Source organism: Bemisia tabaci, chromosome 6 (assembly GCF_918797505.1).
Source record: "Bemisia tabaci chromosome 6, PGI_BMITA_v3".
Taxonomy (NCBI): Eukaryota; Metazoa; Arthropoda; class Insecta; order Hemiptera; family Aleyrodidae; genus Bemisia; species Bemisia tabaci.
Window position 1 is genome coordinate 34226356 of NC_092798.1, and position 16975 is coordinate 34243330.

General features: G+C 38.3%; 1 protein-coding gene across 3 annotated transcripts in view; it reads left to right on the forward strand.

Moving 5' to 3' along the window:
- LOC109042980 (uncharacterized) overlaps positions 1-8660 on the forward strand; it is a 50708-nt gene extending 42048 nt beyond the window's left edge. The window contains exons 2-3 of one of the 3 annotated variants that reach the window (XM_072301925.1): positions 800-906; positions 1372-3832. In XM_072301925.1, the coding sequence (XP_072158026.1) occupies positions 3253-3633 (381 nt within the window). In that variant the 5' untranslated portion in view covers positions 800-906; positions 1372-3252 and the 3' untranslated portion in view covers positions 3634-3832. Of the gene's footprint in view, positions 1-799; positions 907-1371; positions 3833-6248 lie in introns of those variants that run through there. The other 2 variants (XM_019059979.2, XM_072301926.1) reach the window with 2 other exon arrangements.
- Positions 8661-16975: the final 8315 nt, after the last annotated feature.

Consider the following 16975-nt stretch of genomic DNA (forward strand, 5'->3'; position numbering starts at 1 on the left):
CTCATGACAACAAACAAATTTCATCACATAAAAGAGACAATTAAAAAAAACATTAACAATTTTACAATTTTATCAAATCTCAAAACCTAAAAACAGACAATTTAAAATTCTAATCAGATTCTTCATCTGAAGAGGAGGACACAGGGGGAGAAGTGTCATTTCTCCCTGTAAACGTTGTCATTTCTGCAAATAAATACGTATCTAATCCTTCTTGCACTTCGTGGTCTTGGTCCCATTTTCTCATTTCTCTAAATTTCGATTTACTACTAGCACATTCTTTTATTGCTAGGGTCACTAACGTCGATACGTTTTCTAAAGTAGCAAAAGACGGTTTCTGGAAAATGACTTCCGATTTACTTTTCTTTTCGAGAAGTTTCATGCTTAAACTCCCGTAGTGGGTTTCGAATTGAATTTCGAACCCATCAAATTCTATGCCTTTTGGACTTTTCTTTTTTTCTTTTTTTTCTTCAAAATAAGTGGTTAGTGTAGAAAATTGACTTTTAAACGCTTCCCACTCAGAAATAGACATTTTTATGCATTCCTGTGGATAGCTACATTTAAACAGTATTACGTACACTTTATAATCAGATTTCGGGTCATTCCCAATATAAACCTGTTTAGTGGAATCCTGTGTTAAATCATACACCCTCCTGTTCAACAGTAAAGGTTTTTTTATAAAATTTTCTGTTTTTTTAGATACATATTTGCGTTTTTTTGTTTCTCCAACTTCTTCTATGATTCCCCCCTTCTTACGTTTCTGCTGCCCTTTGGTTTTAATTCCTTTTAATTCTTCCTGTAGCTGCTGCAATTTTCTAAGCAAAGCTTCAGCCACTGAAACAAGAAAAAGAAATATGAAAGCAAAGATCGTCTTGATGGAACCTAATTTGACTCACTTTCATCTGAGGGGTAGGTATCTAAAATCCATTCGTTGTTTTCTCTCATTTTCCCCCTCATAAATAATATTACATCTAACAGAGGAAAAAAAAAACATTAAAACTTAAGGGTAGGAGTTTAATCAGAGACATGCGTGTTAAAAACCTAGTTCTAAATATTGGAATGTAATATTTGTCTATGTAATGATCGTATTCTTGGTGTAGCAAATATTGAGAGCATTTGGATATAAGTTCTTGTTGGGATACTTCGAAGCGGGTATAAATTTGTTTAAAGGAATGGATGAGAGGTAAATTTTTAAACGGGCTTTTAAAGACAATTTTTCCGGTTGTAAATTAAAATGTTTAAATTCAGGTTTTACAAAAAGTCTTTTGCTTGCATTACTACCAATTATTATAAAATTTCTTCCTAAGCGTTTCATGATGGAAATTTGCTGTATTACGTCCTGTATAAATTCTAAAATCACATAAAACTTTTCAGGTACGGATGCTATCGCCTCGACACATTTTTCCAAGTACAAGTATATTTGTCTTTCTGGCATGGAAGCTGCATGCTGTACCAAGCCAGCTTGAAAGAAATGTACAATTGTACTACTTATTGTCGCCACGTGTATTTGATGAAGTTGTTCAACATTAATAGACAAAGCAGTGACTTCCATGATCGTAAAGGTAAAACGTAATTTTCTTGTGTGTGGCTTCGAACGACCTCCTCTTGATAAGATTACTGCTTTGAGGAGGATTGCTGTGCTGTCTTTTTGCTTCTTGCGGTCAGGGCAATCTAGGTGAGAGACTGAAAGGAGAGGCAACAGAGGAAAAAGAAAGGGTAAAGAAAACAGAAAGGGTAAAATTAAGAAAAAGTAATAACAAGCTTCAAGACTGCTATTTTCAAGAACAGATAATTACAATTCTTCTTGCACAGTACACGTTAATTCTTCAAATGTTTTCTCCGCTATCTTTTATAACAGTTCTTCATGCACCCGTTTTAAATTTTCATTGTATTTCACCCAATCACAATGGTGATAAGGAATGGAATAAATATTGTCCCTTAAAAACAATCTCTTGTTATCATAACTAGACAGGGATTTTTTAACCATTTTCGATGTGTAAAGAACATGTTTCTTCCGGGTTATGATATTCTGAGTATGAGTAAAATCTTTATTAAGAAAAAGACAATCCTTATACTGCTGGGGCGTTATTTCTCGTTCCACAACGCTTCGCTTCAAACCTTTAGCTCGCTTTTTAGGAGCCCCGTTAACTGTCTCTACGCAATACATTTTCGGTCGTAAGGCCACGAAACATCGGATAGGAACTGAATGGTACTCTTCTTTCAGTTTTCCCGTAACTTTTTTATTTTTAAGTGAATAAGCTATGTGGTCAGGGGGCGCGGGGGGGGGGGGGGGGGTAATCGAACATATCAAAATAATCCATAAATTCTAAAATATCTTCATAAAAATCGGAATCCTGAATCTCTAAAAAGTAACTGTCGGTATCACACCCAAGTAAGAATACTTTGTCTCCATATTTTTCTTTTATGATGTCATAAAATAAATGAAAAAAGTGCACTTTAGATATGTCTAGTATAGCTTGAGCAATGGGAATAGGTTTATTGAAATAAAGAGTATTATTATATATTAATATATAGTAATGGTATATTAATAATTTAATTGGGAAGCTATACTGCCAAGTTTTAAGAGCAAACGGAGCGCGTCATTGAGATGAAAATGTTAATATCAGGAAATGAAATTCTACATTGTAAAGTTCACGTACGAATCGTAGGGAAAAATTGGCATGTTTACGAGGTAAAGGAGGTCGTAATGAGATGAAGGGTAAGTGGCAAAATAACGATGTCGTGCCAATGGGCCCACACAAGCTAAATCAAATCGCAACCAAGCGAGAATACGTAATCGAAAGAGAAACCGCAAAAAGAAGTAAATTTGTAATTTGTCCGTTTTCTAATTGAGAGTTGGCTCGGACTTCAACTTCTACCTCTACCGAGAGTTGTAAGCACTTCCGTTGAAGCAAGTTTGTATTTTCGACATTTCTCATCCTATCGCTACATCGAGACAGAACCGCGCGTCATAAGCAATTCCATTGAAGTAAGTTTGTATTTTGAGCATTTCAAATCCTATCGCTACACCAGAACATACTACCTCTATCTACTCATTTGTGTCATCATTGTCGTCTGTTCACTCTTCCCCCCCCCCCATTCTATCAAACCAGGATCGAAGCGTCCATGCGGGGAATAATCTTGTTCGAATTTCTTTCTTACTTTCTCACATTCGTCAAGATAAGTTTTATTGAAATTAATTAGAGTTTCATCCACTATATCAAAAGTTAAAAATAAATAAATCAAAACTAAAGGATGGATTTTCCTTTTGTAATCTTTAAGAAAAGGTGCGCTCCTCCATGTGTGCTTTATAATTATCGAATTACGATTATAATACCAGGGACGTTTATATCAAGGAGTACGGATCTTCTCAACAACAACAACAACAACAACAACAACAACAACAACAACAACAACAACAACAACAACAACAACAACAACAACAACAGCAGGAGGAGGAGCTCGAATCGAAAACCGTCTCTGCTGAATCTGGAGCAGAAGACGGGCTGGGGGAGTCAATCACGATGGGGCTCGGAGGACGAGGCGGGGTGGGCGCTTGCTGGGAGGCCAGGACTAAGTCCTCATCATCCGTGGCGATCTCCCACCACTTGTAAGCTGCCTCGGCCGCCTAGATAGCCAGCTCCTCATTGCTGACGGGTAAAAGCAAGCTTGTGGCCGTGCTGGTGGGCGGCTCCCGTGGTTGCGGTTCAATGGATGCCGTTGGGCGAGGGGTCGGCTGCCCTGCTGATGGCGTTCTCGGAATGCCTCTAACCTTGGTGGACGGTCGACTCTTTGGTTGGATTGAGCCGACGTTAGCCCGACGGGGGGGGGGGGGGGGGGGCAGTAGGGATACGGCCTGAGTTGAAGTTCGGCCGTGGGGATGCCTTCAAAAAATTTTCCTTCGTTAGGTCTTCCCGGTTTCAGGAGCGTTCCCCGAACGCTTGTTGGGGAACGCTCGAGGGACGAGGGTGGCTGTTTGGTGGCTAAATGCCGCGGAAGGTGGTTCTGGTGTCTTTCGGGTGGTTTTGGGGGTAGTAGCGGCTGCGGAGGGGCCCGAACTCCTTGCGGCCGAGGTGGGCATCGGGCCCAACCGACGGAACTCTGTTGATTAGGCCTTGACGGAAAGTTGCGGTCGGCCCATTTGTGGGTGTTGCCGACCGGGGCCTTTGGAAGTGACCTTCGCAGGCCGTGTCGGGCGTGTCGGTTCTCTCGTCGTAGGGGACGTGTAGGTTTGCAGCCTGACTGCCGCTCGGAGAAGCGCTGTTCCGGTGTTTGATGGTGGGGTTAGCGGCGTTGCTGTGAGGATCAGCGGCTCATCGTCCGAGGATGTGTCGGTTAATCGTGACATTTTGGAAGAAGAGAGAAGGAAGAAGGAATTAAAGTAAAGGAATAAATAAGGTACAAAAAAATGTGAACAGTACCTAAATAGGGTGATAGGGTATTATAGGGTATTTGGAATGTGCAACTTCTGCGATTTTTGTAAAATTTCAATAGTATCTTCTTCTGAACTGGTAGTAGTATCTGATTCAGTATCAGTTTCGCTGTTAAAATGTACAGAAGGGGATCTATAGTTGTTCATCACATAGGGTAAAGCATTACAGAATTTTTTCCACCAAATTATTAGGGGAATACAAAGAATTTTATTGGTTAGTCACTGAGAAATGTGCTGAGTATTTGAGGTACTAATTTTCCTTGAAGACGGTCCGTCTTCATCCTGTTGCGGCAAATTTTTAAATACTATATTTAGATCAAAATTTTGTAATTTAAAGGTATCAATTATATTGTATTTAGCTAATAAATAGGAAAAAGCAAGCGAATGAGGTTTTTTTCTTACTTCTCTCAAAAATACGGCTGGTTTCCATTTATATTTTAGCATTCTTGTTCGGAACGCTTTATCTGCAGGAAATATATCTTCATTAGAAAGAACATTTATTGGAGTCCTCATAACAATACTGTCTCCTTTAAATTTCACTTTACAATTACATGGATCTCCACCAAAAAGTTTTTTCAAATCTTCAAAAGCAGATGGTTCAGCATTTGGCTCATTCCAAACAAGAATTCGTTTATCAACAGCTTCCATTGATGGAAAGGAAGAAAATCTGTTAAAATTATCAATATACCCGCTATTAATCATAGCTTGCGCGACACAATAAAAAAACGTTTTTTCCTGCGTTTGGAGGTGACAGTATAAAAAGTGTATTTTTTTTTCATAAAGGTTTATACTTGGATTTCCATAAGGTGTTTCAAATACTATTTCTAAGCCCTCCAAATCGATGACTTTCTTTTTTTCCTCGAAGAAAGTAGTAATTGGTGGAAAATGTTTTTGAAAGCTTCCCATTCTGAAATGGATAACTTCATACACTCTTGGGGATAGGAACTCTTGAATAATATTACATATACTTTGAAGTCAGTTTTAGGGTCGTTCCCTATATATACCTGCTTTGTCGAATCTAAGGTTACATTGTAAACCCTTTTATTTAGTAACAGTGGTTTTTTATAAAATTACTTTCTGCTTTTTTAGAGACATATTTTCTTTTCTTTGAAGTTTCTCCAATTTCCTCAATTTCCCCTTTCCGTCGTTTCTGGTGCCCCTTTTGTCTTATTTTTCATCCCTTTCAATTCTTCTTGCAGCTGTTCCATTCTGCGTAGTAATGCCTCAGCCACTGAAAAATACAGAAAAAAAAGAGAAATGAAATCAAAGATCAACTTGAGGGAACCTAATTTGACTCACTTTCATCTGAGGGGTACGTAATCTAAAATCCATTCGTTGTCTTCCCTCATTTTCCTCCTCATGAATAATATTACATCTAAAAGAGGAAAAAAAGCATCAAAACTTAAGGGTATGTGATTTTAATAAGGGACATACGTGCTAAAAACCTAGTTCTAAATATCGGAATGAAATATTTATCTACATAATGGTCGGACTCTTGGTGTAACAAAAATTGATAGCATTTAGATATAAGTTCTTGTTGTGATACTTCAAAACGGTTACACATTTTTTTAAAGGAATGGATGAGAGGTAAATTTTTAAAGGGGCTTGTAAAGACAATTTTTTCCGATTGTAAATTGGAAGGTTCACATTCGGGTTTTACAAAAAGTCTTTTACCCGAGTTACTACCAATTATTATAAATTTTCTTCCTAAGCTTGTCATGACTGAAATTTGCTGTATTACATCCAGTATAAACTCTAATATCACATAAAACTTTTCAGGAATGGATGATAGTGTTTCGACACATTTCTCACATTATAGGTGTGTTTTTCTGGGATGGAAGCAGCATGCTGTACCAAGCCAGCTTGAAAGAAACATATAATTGTACTACTCATAGTCGCAACATGTAGTTGCTGAAGCTGATCAACATTATTAGAAAGAACAGTGATATCCATGATCGTAGCGTTTAAGTTTTTAATATAAAAATAATGGCCGTTCAATAACAAGAGATCTCTATTGTCTGTTTTTCCTGTAACGGGACTCGAAGAGGGTAAAAAGTATAGGGGTCTAAAGAGTTTTCCAAAGAATAAATGTGTATGGAAATGTTGGGGTTTATTGCCTTTAAATTATCAAAATCCTCCCAGCTTACAGGAAATGTTGTCCAATTGTATTTTTCAAACAATGAAGGGTCTTTTGTATAAGATGAGAGTTTACTCGGGAATGGAACAAATTTTGCTAAAGTACAATACTTGAAACATTCATCATCACTATTTTGGATGTTAATGACAGACTTTGACGCTTTTAAACTAGCGGGTAATTCAGTGTGACCACTTCCTTTCAAAGGGACTTTCTTACACAAGTTGATGAAGAAAGTTTTACAAGAAACTAAAGTCCACTCACTTCTTGTTTCAAACTCATCTGCTGAAATTGAAATTGTTCTAGATGCATAACTATACACTTTAGAAACTTCTCCTTGGGTTAAAAGTATTTTTATAGGAGAGGAATGGACATAAGTCATATTATCATATCCACATGGCCATAACACACATAAACATATCACATGGACATAAGTCATAATCCACTTTTGGATTGAAATACTTACATTCTAAATCAATGACTATTTTGAGTCGTTTTTCTTTTACTTTTTCTTCGAGAAAAGTAATAACTTGATGACTCACTTTTTGTAAACACACATCTACGTCTTTACAATTAGTACTCTTTAAGGAATAAATCCCTGTGATTTCATGAAATGCTGAATCTGTCTTTTTTGGCATGTTAAATTGATAAATAATGGAAAAACTAGGACCATAACCTAGAATAAGAAAAAAAAAGAAGTTATAAAATAGTGACTGCCTTTTAGTACAATAAATGTTTAACTATTGGGGAAACTACAACTGTAACCGATAATAAAAACTAAATTTATAACATTTCTTGTTGAAAAGAACTCAGGTGTGAGTCTATTTTGGCAAAAAAGTCTAAGAGTATGGTATCAATCACTTTCAGACAATCTAGGAATATGGATTCCTAATCCTGATTTCCATCAATTATGTACACTTTTTTCTCACATTCAGTAACCTCACAGTTTAGTAACCATTCATCGTGTAACTCAACCAACTCCTTAATACGTTCTAAGGTGAGACAATTTTCTCCTTCTCTTTGTCGGGTCTGTATCCTTTGAGAAGCAATTTCGGGAGAAACTCTTACGTAAATTCTATGAGTTGGAGAAATGTTGAAGTTAAAAGCGAAAAATTGCAATTTTATTCTTCAAAATCTTCTGAAAATCCATGGATTAAAGCTTGTTTCATGAAAATTTTAGCACTGTCAATGGACCGTTCGAAAATAATTGTTTCAAAAGAGGGTTTAGAATATAACTTCAAAAGCGTTAACTGAATTAAAGATTGAAAAAAGTATCAAAAGTCATCAACATTTACGCGGAATTCACCTCTACATCGAGGCATTTACGTAAATGTTCCTGCAAATAATTATGATCACAGAGGATCGCATGATATTCACGTCAAGAGCGCTCTTGCGGAGTTTCCTCTGGCATCCCTCCATCGCGTCGATTTCTCGTGCCTTTTTGTCCAGAATCCGTTTGATGGTCAGTAGGTCCGGATCCAGTGGCCAGTTGAAATGCACCAAAGCCCGTGTCCTCGCTGTTCTCCACCAGTCGATTCGTTCTTCTCTGACTATCTCGTTGAACGGATATATCTCTATCTTGCAAGTCTCGAATCCAATTTCCCCAGGAGTTACTACCTTTAGCTGGGCGCCGTCTTCCTGATGCGAGATAAACTGACAAATTACGCCATCTTTGTCGGTCGATTTTTGCTGTTGCAACACACTTGCGAGCCAACCACCGTCCGAGATCTCTTCTGATGACTTTGGTAATGTAGCACCTGCAGGTTGAGTTGTTGCATTCGCACAGGTGGACGGCGTGGACGTGCCGCCCGTGTGTTGCAACATAGGAAGTGGATGTTCTAAGTTGAGCCAAAGATCGCAAAAGACGCTCTTCATCGGCTCTTCCAGCTCCAAACGCGTAAATAACATTTTTTTTTTTTTTTTTTATATAACATATTTATTAGTTTAATTACAAGTTACAACCAATTAAGACAGTAATTGGCGAGAAGGCCTATAGTATACAGTCTAATAAGAAAAGGAATAAGGACATAATTATGATTCATAGTGATTTTGTTACAGGATTATTGGAAGAGGTTAAAATACTTATAGTGATTAATTAATTAAAACTATTAAATTAACTAAATTTCTGGTTTCCTTTTGGGTACAAACCGGTATTGCCTGAGGGCATTTCTTCGGTATGGCGTAAATAACATGAAGAAGGTATCTTTTACTAGTAACGTCCGTAAATCCATCCATCCACAATGTATGAGGTGTTTCCCATCTCTTTTCAACTTCTTCATCAGTAGTTCCCAGCCGCGCCAGATTTTCGTCATTTGTGTCTGATCCGGATCCAGAAGAGCCCTATAAAATTCCGGCTCCCCGGCAAGCATCTCCCTCAATCTCACCACCACCAATTCTCACTATCCCACTCAATCTAGACCAGACACCACTATCGCAAGGCAGCGTCCGCAGCGTACGTGGTTTGCACAGCATGTTGCATTCACGGAAATTGAAGGCGTTTTAAACACCGTTTCGACTTGAGTTGATGCAAATGGCAAAACCTCTCAGGCTCCCAAGACAGCTCGACATCTGATTCTAAGTCTCTTCGATTGCTTTTCGAGTATTCTAAATCTTCATAATTATGTACGGCGGCACATTTCGGGATTCCGGCTTAGGGAGCCTCTTAAAAATGCTGACTTGCGTCTGGATTTGAATCTCTCAAGGACATAGCAAGAAAGAAGTTTTCCGTAAAACGAAGCTTTATCAGAAATGCAAGTTTTATCAAAAAAAAAAAATCATCCGAAAAAAATTTGAAGTAAAAAATCACAATTTTTCTCACTGAAAGGTTGAATAATTATTCTTATGCAATTAGCACAATAGCAAAAAAATTGAATCTCGGATAATGATAATTTTTTGAAGTAAAGGTTAATAATTGCAGCACGAAAGTAGTTACGTTTTGGGGGTCAGGGAGGCGGATGGAGCATTTTACATGAAAGAATTCAAGAAGATTGCAAGAGTGGACGTAACTTTTTGCATCGCACCTCTCAACGCCAGCATTTTACGTGAAAGAATTCAAGAATATTGCAAGAGTGGACGTAACTTTTTGCATCGCACCTCTCAATGTCAGCGTTTGAGAAAAGGTGTTATGCATACTTATGAGATGCACCAGCACCCATCACAGCGTTAATTATACAATATGCGCGGACATGCAAATTAAAGATTCAGCGAGCGATCAGATACAAGCAAGTGATCAGATAGATATGGATCTTTTGGAGGTTCCTTTAATAAAAGCACTTGTTAATTTATTTTTTTCACTGAGTTTAAAAACAAAAGAAGTTGTAGTTAGAGAGTTTGAAGCTATAATATATTTTTGGGAAATTCAATCAGAGTTTGAAGCTGAAATGCTTTTGTCGATTTTTGAGTGGTATACTGAAATTTTAAGTGAAACCCAATTTATTAAATTTTTAGAAATCAAGTATTACTTATTTTCAACAATACGACAGCTAAGAGTAGTTCTTCGAGAAGAAGATGAAACTCCAATGGATATCGATGGATAACGTCATGTTTTCAGGTATTTTACATGTTTTAACACACATGGTAATTTAAGAATCGTTTTTGTACATCATTTCAGATGGATGACAAAACAATTTTCTCGGAAATTCTACCGCAAATATCACATATTGCTTACGTAGAAAACCTATACGTCACGGATGTTGGTGTGATCATCCGTCTTTTGTTTTAGATACAATTCTTACTATGATCTCAAATATTTTTTTGGATGAATTAGTGGATTTGTTGATACATCATAATAGGAGAGAGTTGCTACAGTTTTTGATTCGATATAAACAATTTTTACGAGCGCACGTGGATTATATTGATTTTAATTTTCTTGTTTGGCTAAATAATCCTGAAACTATAATGGCGTATGTGGAGGGGAATCTAACGCCATGTTTACGGGACGATCATGAAATTGCTCCAGAGTTATGGTTGAAGATTATGTACACTAATGATTACATATATCTATCCTCACACCCATTTTACACTTTAGAACTCTTAACTTCAGATGGCGTCAAACAAGTGATCATTGGAAATTTGGGATCCGATATGGACAGGATGGTGTAAGGGCAAGTTAAAGTTATATTTTTGATATGAAATTTTTCACAATAATGAACTTCAACTAAAACGCGCCGAATAAAATGAATTATAATATTAGCTTTCGTATTGGAATATCCTAAAATTTTTTCTGCCCAAATTTTAGAACATTTGGTAAGATTTAACTCAGTCTCAGAGGTAAAACTAGTCCTCTCAACTATTTCATTAAAACGATTTATGACATTTTTTTGATGATCCTCCATTTTCTTTTTTAACGTTAAAAATGTTGTGAAAATTTCTGAAGTCATTTTTCTGAAAAAAACAAACAAACCTTTCAATCAAAAATTGCTTCTTCATCTTCTAAAGTGTAAAATGGGTGTGAGGATAGATATATGTAATCATTAGTGTACACAATCTTCAACCATAACTCTGGAGCAATTTCATGATCGTCCCGTAAACATGGCGCTAGATTCCCCTCCACATACGCCATTATAGTTTCAGGATTATTTAGCCAAACAAGAAAATTAAAATCAATATAATCCACGTGCGCTCGTAAAAATTGTTTATATCGAATCAAAAACTGTAGCAACTCTCTCCTATTATGATGTATCAACAAATCCACTAATTCATCCAAAAAAATATTTGAGATCATAGTAAGAATTGTATCTAAAACAAAAGACGGATGATCACACCAACATCCGTGACGTATAGGTTTTCTACGTAAGCAATATGTGATATTTGCGGTAGAATTTCCGAGAAAATTGTTTTGTCATCCATCTGAAATGATGTACAAAAACGATTCTTAAATTACCATGTGTGTTAAAACATGTAAAATACCTGAAAACATGACGTTATCCATCGATATCCATTGGAGTTTCATCTTCTTCTCGAAGAACTACTCTTAGCTGTCGTATTGTTGAAAATAAGTAATACTTGATTTCTAAAAATTTAATAAATTGGGTTTCACTTAAAATTTCAGTATACCACTCAAAAATCGACAAAAGCATTTCAGCTTCAAACTCTGATTGAATTTCCCAAAAATATATTATAGCTTCAAACTCTCTAACTACAACTTCTTTTGTTTTTAAACTCAGTGAAAAAAATAAATTAACAAGTGCTTTTATTAAAGGAACCTCCAAAAGATCCATATCTATCTGATCACTTGCTTGTATCTGATCGCTCGCTGAATCTTTAATTTGCATGTCCGCGCATATTGTATAATTAACGCTGTGATGGGTGCTGGTGCATCTCATAAGTATGCATAACACCTTTTCTCAAACGCTGACATTGAGAGGTGCGATGCAAAAAGTTACGTCCACTCTTGCAATATTCTTGAATTCTTTCACGTAAAATGCTGGCGTTGAGAGGTGCGATGCAAAAAGTTACGTCCACTCTTGCAATCTTCTTGAATTCTTTCATGTAAAATGCTCCATCCGCCTCCCTGACCCCCAAAACGTAACTACTACTACCATTTTAGGCTCATCCATAAAATCCCCTGACTGCATAGGGAAACTTACGTCTTATATGCTATTTCTGAATTGAGCCAGAAATCGTAGTTCCTAATTGCAAAATGGAGTCCAATTAATGATCGCTTTTAGTAGAGATTTAAACCCCATGTGTTAAAACAACTGATTTTCCATCTACAATACGTTGCCCATCCGTCGTTCACCCACTAAGACTCCACTTCTTTCCCGTGGGAGGACGACTCACCGGAGAGCTTGTCGATGTTCACTCCTTGACACTCAAAACCACGTAATCCGTCGAAAAAAAGATACAGAGATAACAGTAAGGGGGGAGGGAGCTCTGAAAATCTCTGATTTAACGAAGACAAAGCGTCGGAAACCAAGCGAGAGATCCGGAACAAAACGCCACGCAGGCGGGTGGAGAACCGTTTTTCAAGGCGTAATCTACCATTCTCTGGCGGAACGTCGTATGTGCATTCAGACGTTGTCAAATTGCTCTGGATCATTTACCTATGTTTTGGGAATGTTTTTCATTAGCATTTTCAGATATCTTAGAATGTAGGAATATAAAAGTATTCACGAGTAAATCGTCTCAAAATTCCGAAGAAAATATGCATAAATTCGCCGGAAAATATGTGTTTTGATGGTATAGAACTTTTGTTACGTCTTAATGAGCTTACGTCGTTTTTCCTTACTGCGGTAGAAATCCCGACGATGGTTCGTCAGAGTGGCGCATCGGAGTTGGAGCTCGCTGATTGATTAAAAAAATTGAGAGAAGGTACCAGGAAAGCGTTGGGAAGTATTAATAGACGCTCTCAGCAAAGGAACCAATGAAACGGGCGTATAAGTAATGGCTCGGAGACAATGGTCCCGATTCCCAGTTGACTCTGGGTACATTACAACGATTGCGTCCCCGAATACCCTGTATCCCGCGACCAGTGTTGCCTTCGCGGCAGTGGCGTGGCGTGCTTTGCGATATATCGATTGTTGTGCCATTTAAACCTATGGAAAAGGATCGATAAACAGGGTGTTCGCAGCGAACACCTTGATAATCGATTATTTACCATAGGTTTAAATGGCAGAACAATCGATACATCGCGATTCACGCCACGCCACTGCTTCGCGGCAGTGGGATCCCTACCGAAGCGAGCCTACCGTATCCTGTGATTATCGTCTCGATTTCACACCCTTTTTACAATTGAAGGGTTTCTGCTTTCAGTAAAAACCGAAAAAATTAAAGAGTTTGCTCGTAAAAGGGTGTATTGTAAAATTGGTTTTTGTTTTAAAAATCGTCTATAAGGTCCGGATCGAATCGTCCGTGAGGCGAGTAGTCCGTTTCAAAATTTTTCTTTACACGCTCGCATTCATCTAAATAATTTTTGTTAAAATTAATTAAAGTCTCATCCACAATATTGAAACTTAAAGAGAGATAAATTAAAGTTAAAGGATGGACTTTGCGTTTATCGCCGGTGTTCTGTGGAGTATATGGTCCATGCAGTATTTCACTTCATTTCGTGCATCAGCGCTCTTTTGGAGACACACCGTCATGTTTTTATGTTGATAAGACTGTCCTATTAAGGATTAATGGCCAAAATGTGCAAACATTCTCTCTCAAAGCTTCAAGTGAGTTTTGTTCAAATCAAATATTTTTCAAAGTCGCCCTTCTACGGGGAAATTCGGGAAATTTGATGTCATCAGGAAAAATTAAGAGAATATGAGGAATATCGGCCATGAATCACGGAATTCCTAGTGTCGATCATTTTTCAACTACACGCAGTTTAGAAGATTCTAGAGTGAGACATTTAATTTAATTGATTGAATATGTTGGTGTAAAATCAAACGGGTGATAATTTATTCGTGCAAAAAATCATTTAAAATATCAGTAAAATCCAAAATGGAATTTTAGTAGATTAGCCTCTCCTCTATCATGAACCAACCAGGGGGTACGCGGGTACGCCTCCTGAACAATAGGCGGTCCAACCCTCAGAAGGGCGCTACGCGATGAGGCCCATTGCCATTTCACGGCCCGTGTAAATTTATTTAAGTGGAGCGGGATCATTCAGGGACTAGCCCCCAACGATAGCCGCCGAAATAACGAAAATTGACTCAAAAGAATATACGGTTGTACGAACTGTGAGAAAAAATAAAAATTTAGGAGGCCAGAGGTAATACGGTAATATATTAAAAAGTCCGATAGCTTCTAGTAATATACATATAGTAGAGATATCAACCCAGGTATTAAGGACTCAGAGACACCAGTATTCACTAATTCATCAGAAAGAACAATATGGCAAGCTCTTGGGAAGTCATGAAAAACATTTTTACAGGTTTGCGAAATCTCTATATTCCCTTGATTCTAGGATCCCAGGCTTGCGGTTTACCCAGGTTCGTGTCCGCGGTGGCCCGGTGGGTCTGACACTGAGAAATCTTGAATTTCCAATGAATGAGAGCGCGCAGCCGCGCATCGTGGCTAACGCGCAATGTATGAAGTATTCATGCAGTCTTGCAGGCGCTAATAAGAGTTTCCTACCAGTAGCACTGTGTTTAGATTCGGCGCGATTAATATAACTCGCGGAGCTTTGGGTTTTCAACATTTTCGTGATTTTGAAGTTTTTGTACACTTCGTACTGACAATTGTCGTTTAAAATGACGATGTAAAAAAAAAATAAAACAAATACAGAGAGGTTCTAAATTGCTCTGGAATGAAGCGGAAACGACCATATTTCCGGACATATCAGCCCGACACATGGTTACGGCATATTTCCAGCGTAGTAAACATCGTGGACAATTCTCTCGTTGTTATGTGCGGAAAGAAAGACTCGATGCCAATCATCTTCAATTGCTTTGGAGAAAAGTACTCTTTTATTATCTTTTTCAATAGAAGGGTTATTACAGTCCACTTGTATTCCATTTGGTTGTCCTCTTGGGGGTTGGTTTCCATCCATTCGCTCATATCGGTCATTTTTCTCATTAAGGAGCCAGTCCGAGGTCCGTTACTTCCGTCGCTTCTTGAATCAGAAGTGTCAACGGACACCCCTGCAGTTCGTCCAAAGAAACATGGGGAACTTTCTTCGGGGGTGGTTCTGATACGAACTCCTCCTCTAAATAATTTTGGGGAGTTCGGAGGAGGAGCCTCTTTCTTTCTCGGCATGGACTTCGGCTTCTACTTCGATGACGTCGTCTTCCGTCGTCGAAGTCTTGAAGCAGATCGAAGAGGGACCTTTCTTCTTCCCCTATGAGCGGAACCATATGTTCAAAAATGAATTCAATAACGGATGGATAGTGGCTTGAGTCGTGTCGCTCACGGAACGGTACTAGTACGGCAGCCCATTGTCCGCATTTCTCGGACTGCGATACGGTATTCTTGAGACGCATGGTGATAGACAAAACCTTAACTGGATAACCAGGAAAGGAGTAGTACTGTCGCTTTTCAACTTCGACAGGGGCGAGAAGTGGAGACTCTGAGATAAGTGGAGCTGGCGTTACCATAAACATCGCGTACGCACCACGGGTGTATGATTTTGCACCAAACATAGTCGTGTACCAGTTAAAAGCAAGATCAACAAGACTCAGGATGCTGCTTACGATGGTGGTGTTAACAGGCAGTAGACTAGTTATGGTCTTAACATACCCAAGTATGGATGGAAAATTTACACCAGATGTTGGGCGGCGCTGGATGGCTGGAACAATCCTTCGGTATCGACGACGCTTCGATGGTGCTGGCCTCTTCCGCTTGTGTGGGCGGGACATCTTGAGAGGACTATGACTAATACCAGAAAAGTAACAATGAGGGATGTAATTAAAATATAAAAGAACAGAGAGTACAATTCGGTGAAGTCAAGGCCAGTGGCGGAACGCATTGATAACAGCTCGGTGAGTCTTTTAATAGAAGATTGTCAATCTTCAAACCAAAGAGATGAAGGGGAAAAGTTTAAAACACAAACAAATGCCCTTTGCTCACATACGTCAATGATACGGGCTCCGTTATCATTTAGTGCCGCCTCTCCGAAAGGGCCGACGATCTTACTTTTAATTTGACGTCCTATTCTACCATTGAGATCTCCCAACACAATGATTTCCCTCCTGGATCCAATCTTGCCGATCTCCTCGTTCAATTCTTCAAAAAATTGGTCCTTCACTGCGACAGTAGAATCATCGTTGACTCCATACACTCCCAAAATGGTGATTTTATGGCCAAACACTGCCATATTCATCTTTATCATTCGGGGGTTAATAGCTTCCCATGTAGTGATGCACTTCCGTAGACTCTTGTGAATAAGAATTGCAACACCCTGCTGAGCTCGCTGATCTTTTTCCACGCCACTATAAAACAAATCGTATTCCTTTACACTTACAGAGCCTTGTCCTTTCTTCTTCGTTTCTGTTAATACTGTGACATCAAATCCGTGACTCCCTATCTCCGATCTAAAATATCCAATATATTTTGTAATTATTAGAGAGTATTATCACCGGGGTCCTATGAAGAATATGGTCCATACAATATTTGACCTTAAGGTTACAAGTATCCCCCCCCCCCCCCAGGATTGTTTTTAAAGTTTCGAAACTGTCTGATTCCGCTGCCGGTTCGTTCCATAATATTACTCTCCTCTGTACGCGCTCTTGCAGCGGAAAATTGTCATGGCGTGTGAAAATTCCCATTTGCCCATAATTAATCATGAGGTGTATTACGCTGTCGAAAAAGAAATTTTTCCCCGAATTTGGGGCACCCAAAATGAAGAGAGTGTTTACTTTTGGGCGCACTTTTTCTAAGATGTCAAAAATATCCTGTAAAATTTTTTTAATATTTTCGAAACCCATCTGCCAGCTCAAAAGTTCCATGCATATATCGAAGGATTTTGTAATATTGAAATAATACTC